The sequence below is a fragment of the Micromesistius poutassou genome, assembly GCF_964030765.1.
Source record: "Micromesistius poutassou genome assembly, chromosome: 15".
NCBI classification, from domain to species: Eukaryota; Metazoa; Chordata; class Actinopteri; order Gadiformes; family Gadidae; genus Micromesistius; species Micromesistius poutassou.
Window position 1 is genome coordinate 15,048,322 of NC_140285.1, and position 10,470 is coordinate 15,058,791.

At 41.1% G+C, this 10,470-nt stretch overlaps 2 protein-coding genes across 2 annotated transcripts; one reads left to right on the forward strand and one right to left on the reverse strand.

Annotated features, from left to right (window-relative positions):
* The first annotated feature begins 673 nt into the window (after positions 1-673).
* cd63 (CD63 molecule) lies at positions 674-5,593 on the forward strand. Its single transcript, XM_084480228.1, has 8 exons — positions 674-813; positions 1,392-1,477; positions 2,755-2,943; positions 3,029-3,103; positions 3,197-3,292; positions 3,845-3,988; positions 4,767-4,850; positions 5,202-5,593. Exons 2-8 carry the CDS (start codon positions 1,412-1,414, stop codon positions 5,265-5,267), a joined length of 720 nt encoding a protein of 239 aa, XP_084336354.1. The 5' UTR covers positions 674-813; positions 1,392-1,411; the 3' UTR covers positions 5,268-5,593.
* Positions 5,594-5,687: 94 nt separating this feature from the next.
* Positions 5,688-9,705, reverse strand: letmd1 (LETM1 domain containing 1; the record flags this gene model as incomplete). Its single annotated transcript, XM_084479250.1, has 9 exons — positions 5,688-6,768; positions 6,873-6,969; positions 7,157-7,309; positions 7,693-7,794; positions 7,948-8,134; positions 8,375-8,457; positions 9,007-9,122; positions 9,265-9,419; positions 9,560-9,705. The coding sequence occupies 9 exons, from the start codon at positions 9,703-9,705 to the stop codon at positions 6,692-6,694; spliced, it is 1,116 nt and encodes a 371-aa protein (XP_084335376.1). The 3' UTR covers positions 5,688-6,691.
* Positions 9,706-10,470: the final 765 nt, after the last annotated feature.

A 10,470-nucleotide genomic window follows, 5' to 3' on the forward strand; every position in this document is an offset into this window, starting at 1 on the left:
GAGAGAGAGAGAGAGAGAGAGAGAGAGAGAGAGAGAGAGAGAGAGAGAGAGACAAACAAACTAACTAACTAACTAACTAACTAACTAACTAACTAACTAACTAACTAACTAACACTAACTAACTAACTAAAAAAGAAAGAAAGAGAGACTATAGCATTTTTTAGACTGCTGTGCAATGGCAGAACAGTTTTAAACACCCTGTGCAATTTAGGCCTTATTTCAAACTATGCATCTAGTTACAGTAACTACATAGGAAACGCGCACACAGGCGTATAGGCTACTCGAACCTGTGTATTCATGAATGAAACACTCACACATGTTTAGTTGTGTCAAAGGCCTACATATAACCACATAACTCTCACATAACACCAACACATACCACCTCTGCACATACAGTATTTGGATAAAATGTACTTTCAGGGACTTTGCAAATCCAGCATGTTTTGTAATAATGTGGATTTACATAACCGATATGAGGCAAATATCAACGTGGCAGATACACGCGAATATTTGGACGAATAATCGAAAATGAAGACACTATCACATTCAACGGGGTTATTTCAGAATAGAGGTAAACGTGGATCTTCAGATCCAGTTCCAGCGCCTATACACTAATTACCATAGGCCTAATAGCGTCGTCTTCTGGTTGCTCAACACTCCTGTCTGGCTGCGCAGCCAGACCATAACCCAACGCCGACGGCCAGAGCGCGGTAGTGGAGGGGGCGGGACTTGACTGAACCGATAAGTTGTTCTTAGTTTTCAGTAGAAACGTTATTCCGATTCGACCCTTCAAGCAGGAGTTTTCATCAAAAGGTAGGCACACACATAAGTGATATACAGACCTATATCGTATTAAATGCTTTTGTTGAAGTTGAGCCATATGTCGACATAGCCTGAAAAACTAACAAAAAAGGATGCCTCCAGGCTTTCATGGTGGTTTGTATCGTAAATATTATTTTTATCCGCACCACAGATTAGGCCTAAGCAAGTAAATGCGTGGATCCTTGTTCCTCTTTCAGACACTATTGTTCCTACTGTGATTAGGTGAAGTGGTGAGGGCCACCTCACCCTCATTTTACATGATGTTACATGTTATTTGATAGTTCGTGTCCTGGAAAAACAAACGCAGTAAAACGCGACAAATTCGTAAAAGCTGCTTTTATGTCAAAAAAAAAAAATTCGAGTCCAGCTCAATGATAAATACAGTGTGTACAATGCTAAGCCGTATGCCTGTAGACTAAACGATTATCTTTCAATAAACTAAGCTACTATGATATATTTTACATTTCCTATTTCCGCGGTAATGTGACGAAACAGATGGTGAGACTCGAATAAAAGGTGAACTCGAATAAAAGTTGTAAACATATGGGCACTGATCTGCTGTGTTACAGGAGAAGCGATCCTCGACATCATGGGTGTAGAGGGGGGAATCCGATGTGTCAAGTACCTGCTCTTCTTCTTCAACTTCATTTTTTGGGTGAGTAGGCCTAGCAGTTAATTCTTGCTTTTTATTTATTTATTTATTTATTTTCAGAAATATTGCGTATTCCGGACATGGTGTGGCTGTGATAATATTAGAGAAGTTGTTGAAGCGGTTGCAATGACTGTCGCAGGAGGAAGGAAACCGTAGACGTACGAGAAGACTCATGATGTGGTCGTGATGTGGTGTTTTAGGGTTACCAGAAGTGACGTGGACGCGATTAGCAAATAGATCAGTCATAACAGCATGACTTCACATACCACTTTATATCTCATTTAGGTTTATACATCATCTGGATGGAGTGTGTGTCTGTGCCTGTCTTATAGCCGGATGAGGGATAGAGAGGTGGCAGTGCATGGTGGAATGTGAATCTCGTGACCATATTTCAAAGTGTAACCTGGTCACGTGACTTGTTGAGATCAACACGTTTCACTTAATTCACACATTAATGCTAGTGTAATTGTTCAATGATATTTTAATCATAAGCCACAATAAAACACACTATACATTTATTTTCAATTCATGTGGAAAGAAACCAAAACAAGTGTATTTTGTGGGTCACTGATAATAAATGTTTTTGTTGAGACACTATTGGTTTCTGTGCTTTTGCTCACACGTCCCTGGATTAGGCCTTCGCAGGTAGATGGAAAACATGCTAGGGAACGGATCGGGTAACTCCACTTGCTTCCTTCGTACTACATCATATGTTTGCACAACAATAACCACCGTCCTTAATAAACATGCTCTGAAGCAGTGTAGGCATATATGTCTTCAAATGTGCAGTAAATGCAAATTGACAATGATTTAGGGTAACAACATTTATCAAAACTTGAATCATAATTTTAAGCATAATGTCAACATTATGATTTTTTGATACTTTTGCCAGTGTTGTCCTAGCAGAAAGACAGTTGTAGGCCTACAACGTCTGGTTAAATTCCTTTTTACAATTAAAATACTCTTCATGGCCGTTTTCAATATGCGCCTCATGTACGTGGCTTTAAGCTGAAAAGAAGAACCGCTCCAAACGTGAAGCCCTATCCATAGAGCATTACCCCATTACCCGGCATTACCCTGCCCAAGTACGAGATCTGATTCCCATTGGAGCCACTCACACTAAGAAACCTCAGCACATGGGGTGTTGTAAGATGTTTGATGAAAAAAATGAAATTGTCCACCAAATGGCATACTGTATGTTACCATCAACCATTCATATTTGTTTCATATCAACCATAACCGTATCCTAATCCACCCTGTGTTCTTTTGTCTGTCTTCAGATATGTGGTCTGGCGCTGATTGTCGTGGGGATCCTCGTCCAGGTGGCCTTGCACAACTCCCTGTCCATCACTGACCCCACAGCCTCAGCGGTTCCTATAGTTCTGATAGTAGTGGGCGTCGTCATCTTCTTCATTGCCTTCTGTGGTTGTTGCGGTGCCTGGAAGGAGAATTACTGCATGGTGACCACGGTAGGCGACCATCCTCCTAAACCGGGTGTTTGTTCATCAAACGCACACACGACTCTCATGTTGGGTTTTTGTGTTATTCTCCCAGTTTGCCGTCCTCCTGTTCCTGATCATCCTCACTGAGATCGGAGTGGCTATAGCCGGGTACATCTTCAGGGGTCATGTGAGTGTGCCACTTCGGTCCAGCGGGACCTACTGTGACGTGGTTTCAAGACTCATTTAACTCATTCCACTTTGCATGTCGTCTGCCGTGTAGATTAAAGGAGAGGTCCAGGACAGTCTCACTCAACTGATCGCAAAGTACAACACCACGGATGAAATCAAACAAACTGTGGATCAGATGCAGAAGGATGTGAGTCAAGTGCACGCCACTCTGTATTTACCCAGTCTAACAACACCCTCATCCAACAGCCACATCCGGCTGCTTGTTGTGCTAAGACATTGTATAAGTGGGTCCTGATGTTGACATTGGACATATGTTGCTCACTTTTACGTCATGACATTTTAATTGTTTTGCAGGTCTTGGGTACACAATGGGGACTTCAGCGGGTATTATATACACAAGGTTGAGATCTTAGGAACCAAGCCCATCTATTACCCCCTGACCCTTGTGTGCACAAGCTGAATTTAGAGACGCTATGAGGTCGCAGATAAAATAAATACTTGATGTTATCAGGTCACCAGTGCTGCTGCTGCTGAGGGTTGAAACTTTCTGGTCGAAAACGTTGGCCGGAACAGTTTCCTCAGCCGTAGAACTATCATTGCGGATATCAGTCGAATGCATCATGTATCTTTTATTGTCAACTAACCATAGAAACTCAACAAGCAATATACATTTTCACGTTTTTAACACTTTATTTATTGTCGTTTTGACGTGTTTATATGGTCATCCACATGTTCTTAGTTGAAGTGCTGCGGCGCCAACAGCTCGTCCGACTGGATCAACTTTGGGGCTGATCGAAAGACGGTCCCTGACTCCTGCTGTGTGAACATCACTAAGGGCTGTGGGGTCGGGGCCCTCAGTGATGCTGACAAAATACACATGCAGGTAATCACCCACATTTAGTTTTGGGTTTTAATACTTTTAATGGAACTCAATAATATAGTTTGATATTTTATTTGTGTTCAAGGTTAATGGGGATTTGACTTTATGACACTTTGGGGGTCCTCTTCCCACCTTCCCATGCTATTGTGTGCACTTAAACCCAAAAAGTTTTAGTGCTTCAAAATTTAGAAACATGTTTGCCGTGTAACAAACCCCCCATCCAACAGAAGCCCATCCAACCTCAAACTTCACATTAGACTCATTGTAACACAGGTCTCTGCTTCTCATGATACTGTCCATCTAATGAATCTGTAATGATTTTAATATTTTACGCTGTATGATGAAGAACTATAAACCATACTACTATGTATACTTGCATTAAGAAAATAGGTATTTGTTTCTAGTGCTAGACATTTTAAATGAAATGAACAGAAAATAAATAAGGGTTCAGTTGATGGCTGATATTATTCCTGAGAAGCCAGGCTGTGTGTTTACATGAGTCTATTGTGGAGTAAGATGGATGAGTTTCTCTTGGATTGGGCGTGTGTGTGTGTGTGTGTGGGGCGGGGGGGGGGGGAGGGGTTCACATGCTTATATATATATAAATATTAATCCTCAAAACTGTCGGGTGCACATAAAATCTCTGGTCGGTGCTGTAGAGTGAAATCTGTATTTTAAGTTAATAAGTTAATATAAGTAAATATTTGACACTCTAAGCAATATAGGAATTTAACTAAATAAATGTTCAACAGGTTTAAACTGTTTTGCTTCACTTAACTAGGGCTGCCACACTGCGGTCGAAGATTCACTGATGAAGAATCTGATGTGGATTATTATTGCTGCTGTCGTTATTGCTATAATACAGGTATGTATTTTCAATTCATGTATTATAATTGAAACATCCCCAAAACACATGAGTAGCTTGCAAGTTTAGCAACAGGTCTGCCTAGCCTCATAGAAGACTCTGGTCATGTGCAATGAGCACACAGGCAGAGAGAGTGCAGGTAGACGGGTAGTTATCAGATTGGAAGCCCTCCAATCATTTCTTCATGACTGTCTCGATTTAGCATTCAATTTATTGATCGCTGTCGGATGAAAGAGAATTTTAACAAAAGACCTTAAAAAGCATACACTAGCTTTATTTGCATGTATTATACTGCTTATCATTGAGTGCAGTACCTAAAACATGTTGTGGGGTTGTTTGTGCTTGTTGCAGATCATGGGCATTGTGTTTTCCTGCATGCTGATGAAGGGTATCCGCAGTGGCTATGAAGTCATGTGATTTTGCCTTAGCCTGAGCAGTAGGTATCTGTTCAGGTCACCTTTTCACCGTGGACAGCTTTGCCTTAGATTATTTACCCCTCACATTTCCATAGCGCTGATGCCTTATATAGAACAATGTTTACTTTTTATGAGCTGTAATTGATTATATCATATCATTAAAAATCTACAATAGCCACAGCACCATACATATTTAGGGACATAATTCTCAAAACTAAGAAGTTCTTCTTGTATTTTGTGTTCCACTCCAATAATACTATTCTGGTTGTTATGATTGAACAATATAACACATTTAAAAAAAAATCCTTTGTCTCAGTTTATTCAGGAGACACTTTTTCTTTTTTCTTTCAAATCTTAGCAAAACATATCACTTCAGAATCAAACAAAACAAGATATAGTATATGTAGATATAGGAATATCTTCATGTATTTTTTATTTTAAGCAATACAACATAATCTTTGAGAAAATGTACTTTAAATGAATTGTGGTGTTAGGCTTCCTGGTATTACACAAGGAAATAAGTAATTTCCTATTTCACAATTGACGAGTGACAAAGCTCTTGAACTGCACCACAAAGCATGTAGTGCAGTTCTTTGTCCTTAAAAAAAATATGGCCAAAAGAACATGAGTTTAAACCAGGTTGTGGTATTTTTCAGTGAAAGTATATTCTGCTCAACAGAAATAGATTCACTGCAAAGCCTATCATGCAAAGACACATCAAGTAAACAAGGCCATTGAAAAAGTGCCATCACAACTCTTGCTGTAAGACGGAGTATTATTGCGCTACGCCCAAAGGGAAGCCACGTGGGTTTATCTGTGATGTACTACAGCGGAAACATCTAGGAGTCGATTCCACAAATGATGACCACATTGCATGTCCTTAATCATTTGGACGATAGTCAATAACTTTAGATTGTATTTTTAAACCTTAAGCCCATGTTCTATACATTTTAACCTTATAGTGAAAGATGTGCAGTAGAACATGAAAGGCATGGTAAACAAAGGAATAATAAATAAATTAAAACTAACAGAAATGCAATGCAACACTTCAAACCAAACATGCTAGTTATATACACAGAGCAGGGCAACATGTTTTGTGTTGGTCTATGGTTACTTCTGTCTGACGTGAGAATCAATTTAAGTTGAGGTATGAGCCATGACTGGTTCGGAGATAAAGCCGTAGATACCAAAACATGCCCTGAATTATTGAGAACTGCAACCACCCATCACTTGAATCCACTTTAAATATTTGACTTTAAACATCACAATCCCTGGAGTTCGGGATATGGATGCAAAAGACAATGGATCCTCTCTTTGAACATTTTCATGTTTGTAAAGCATGTTTTGTTTTTATAATGTAGAAACCATGCCTGCTGCCCTTTTTGGCACAAGACTGTTCAATGGAAAAGTCTGCTCCCAGTCTTCTCATTGGCCACCGAAGCGTCGTGGGTAGTTGGCAGAGAGTAAAACCATGCTGTGAAGAAGCAGAGAGCCCTCGCTGCCTATGGTAGGAAAACAGAAAGCCGGGCAGGAAGGAGGACGTGAGACATTGACAACAGTACAGACACTTTACATTGGTTGTGTGAGGAGTAAAGAAAATAGATACCGTTTAAAGGAGCCGTGACCTGTAGCCATTGGGACAGCCACTCACGACACTGGTTGGCATCGAGATTGTCCGAGTTGAGTCCCCTGACATAACAGGCCTGAGGAGACGAGGGACGGGGTGACAGGGGGGGGATAAAAGGCTTAACTCGACACCATGACAAAGAATGCAAGAACTCTTTCAGTTTCACTACCGTAACAAAACACTGCTCTATACTGCTCCATGGGAAGGGTTGTGCATTCCTGTGACCATTCAAAGATGCCCAGTCATTGATTTAATGTCCTGACCTGTTTGAGTTCAGAGTCACTCAGCTGATGAGGTCCAAGGCGTCTTAGGGCGCGGTCCAACAAGAGCAATTCCAGAGCATGACTGTTGAGCCGTCTACCAATCAGGAAGCCTGGGAGGCGGGGTGTCAGGAAGAGCAGGGGGCAGATGTGTCTCTGGTTGGCCACAGAGGCAAAGAGAGAGGTCTGTGGTCACTACACTGATGAAGAAATGCAAAGAAACTTTGCATTACTGTGTAGGGATCCTTTCCATATTGTATATGGATTTTACAATCTGAGCCTGTCAGTGGCAAAAACCCGCCCTTTAGCAGGACGTACATTGATAGGGCACTGTTGCCCAAAAGGATTATATTGCAAGCAGCCCATTGTAGTGGATTACAGCTGCAGTGTTATCACTCAATACTGTACTACTTATAAAAATGTTTTTCTGCAGTAGTAACTACCCTTACTCCCAAAAGATCGGAAAACGGTTGTGGTTGAAAAGCCCCGAAGTTCTCCTTTAAGAGTGCGGAGTGAGGACTGCTACCAGCTGTACTGACCATGTGCTCTACGTTCATCCTCTTCATACCCAGAGGGGGTCCGGAGAACACCGCCCGCACCCCGTGGATGTCAGCCACTTTGGGGTGCGCTCCTGTCTGCACCTGGAACACACCATATGTGTTTTCTGATTATAACCAGGAACCAGTCTCATCAAACTACATACCATCATTTCAAGAGTGTAACAGATCATGCCAAGGGGCGACCATCACTAGAACTACATCCGTATCATGAGATCTTCGTTTACATTGACCTACTTGAGTGCAGAGGTCCTTCAGGCGACTCTGGAGGCGTCCGTCTTTGACCTGGTAGCTTGTGTCCTGGATGCCCTGGAGCACGGCCCCGGCGTGCGCCGCTCTCTGGCCGTGGTAGAAGCCACGGAACTCCAACTGCTGCTGCGGGGTCCAGAAATGGCGTACCAGGAGCTGGCGAGGGAAATAGTACCTAGTGGGGGAGGAGGAAAACATGCTTTGTTAGATGGACAAGACGGTGGTGGTGGTGGTGGTGCCAACCGTATAGAAATAGTAATGATTGTTAGATTGAAGGACAAACAAATCTATGACATACATTTACATTGGGAGAAAATGTACTAAAAAAGATATTGCACAGTGCCTAAAGTTACATTGAGTGTTCCCCTTCTTGAGGAACAGCCCTACTGCAACACAAAGACAGGCGCAAACTTACATCAGGACGAAAACCAGGTAATTGGCGAATGGAGGGATGGATATCACCACAAGTGGAATGGCTTTAATCAGGTCTCTGCGGAACTGTGAGAGAGAGTCGGATGTCAGTGGCGACCATAAGGCTGAAGACTTCTGACTACACCTTCGTATGCTTGTAAAACGGCAGTCACCAACTTCTATTGTAACACTTCATTAACTCACAAAGAGCTGTAATGTCAAATGTAAAACCATTACATTTTTAACTAATGATTAGGATTACTTTGTTATCTGACCTACAAGCAAATCAATGAACATAAACAATATAGCAGTGGAATACTACAGCATTGAAGGGAGTGATTCGGATGTGATCAAAGATCAGGTGGGGGATTAGGCCTCTTGTTCCAGAATGCCAACATGGAGTCTGTACAAACGAGGGATCAGACCCAGTAACTTTCAGATGAAGGGAGTGGAATACTTTTAGCAAAAGGCACTTACAAGTAGAATTGATCCCCACATCTATATTTACTCTTATTTACTCAAAATCAAATGATAATATTGCAATCATAACATTGATGTTGCAATGCATGGTGGTGTACATTACACCACCACAAATAACATCAGAAAATTCCTCTTGCACCAGTGCTTCTGACCTACCTGCCTTAGCGTCTCCATTTCTCGGTATGGCAAGTCCTCCCATGTCACCTTCCCTGTGACCAGTCTGGCTTGGATTCTGCTCACTTCCTTGCCATCTTGGAAGAGTAGTTTAAATCCTAACAGGTCACATTTTATGAAGAACATAAATTACAACCACGCAGTTGGTTAACCCAATAGTGGAGGTTTTATAATGTATGCATGCATAATACAGGTCAGACACTTATTCACATTGTCAATACAGATCAGGCGTAGTTTTACCTTCCTTAAAAGTGCGATAGAGTTTGTAAAATCTCGGAAATTTCCTTTTGAGGAAATTCTCATACTTGACATTTGCCACCTGCAGTCTTGACGACACATGTCGCCCTATGCCTTGGCTGGAGTCCGAGGCTTTGTACTGTCTACACGGGGACAACCTGGATCATTAGAAAAGGAGAATGTCATTAAAATAAATGGTGATTTGGGATGTGGGGTGGGATATCAGCACATTATTAACACACGCGTGCCACAACAAGACACACAATGGTCAAATAATGAATATCTGACATATGTTCACCTTGACTGAAGATATGTGTTAGGAAAATAATTCCCGGTCGATTTCCAGTTGTGTTGAAATAGACAAATTCTTTGAAGAGACGAACGACAGCAAAGACTTGCCCCGGACAGTGCCATTTTGGTGGGAGGAGAGTGTGTCTTCTTCATGAGCTTAAACAGCGTTAAAACCCAATCTAAACACCCATCGGTGACATCTAGAGGTAAGGAGAAGTGTCGACTGAATCAGAATCAGAAAATTACATCTTATTGTACAAGTACACAAGAGTAAAATTACGCTTGGTTCCTCAACAGACACATAGCAGCAACAATACAAGATAAAGTAAATAAAGATAAGTAAAAATAAAAAATGTAAAGAATACGTAAAAATAAGTAGCAGCATAGATCATAATATTAAATAATAATAATAATAAAACAAAGTAAGTAATAATAAGCCTAAGACAGTGGTAATAAGTAATAATGAGTAATGAGGTGTAGTAAAGTGTAGTGCAAAGTGTAAGTGTAAAGTGTGAAGTGGTAGTGGTACCAGCCATGGTTAACAAGTTTGTTGTGTTTACAAAAGCCAAGCAAACAGACCGATCCAGCCATACCTGTAAGTTAAATAATAACAGACATGAGTGGAACATGTGGTAATGATCATTCATGTTGTCAATATATGCCGTCCAATCGCAGTGGACCTAATAATTACATATAACTGTTAACATGTTATTATGAAGGGAGTTTATTATTTCCATTTTGTTCCTGTCAAATAAATGAGATACACAAAGTAAGGCCTGTGTTAAATGCACGCCCACATTATGTTTGACCAAATTGCATTCACAAATGAATGAGAAGGACAGTCTCAGTGGCATGTGAACTATCTCTAAGGATAAACACCGATTATGTGTGCTTGTCGTGGAAAAAAATAACCCTCAA

Bases quoted from the DNA above. Each gene is read 5' to 3' on its own strand.
- cd63 (XM_084480228.1), top strand. From the start codon at position 1,412: ATGGGTGTAGAGGGGGGAATCCGATGTGTCAAGTACCTGCTCTTCTTC. The intron at 3,293-3,844 runs GTGAGTCAAGTG...ACATGTTCTTAG, and splicing joins TGGATCAGATGCAGAAGGAT to TTGAAGTGCTGCGGCGCCAA. The intron at 3,989-4,766 runs GTAATCACCCAC...TCACTTAACTAG, and splicing joins CTGACAAAATACACATGCAG to GGCTGCCACACTGCGGTCGA.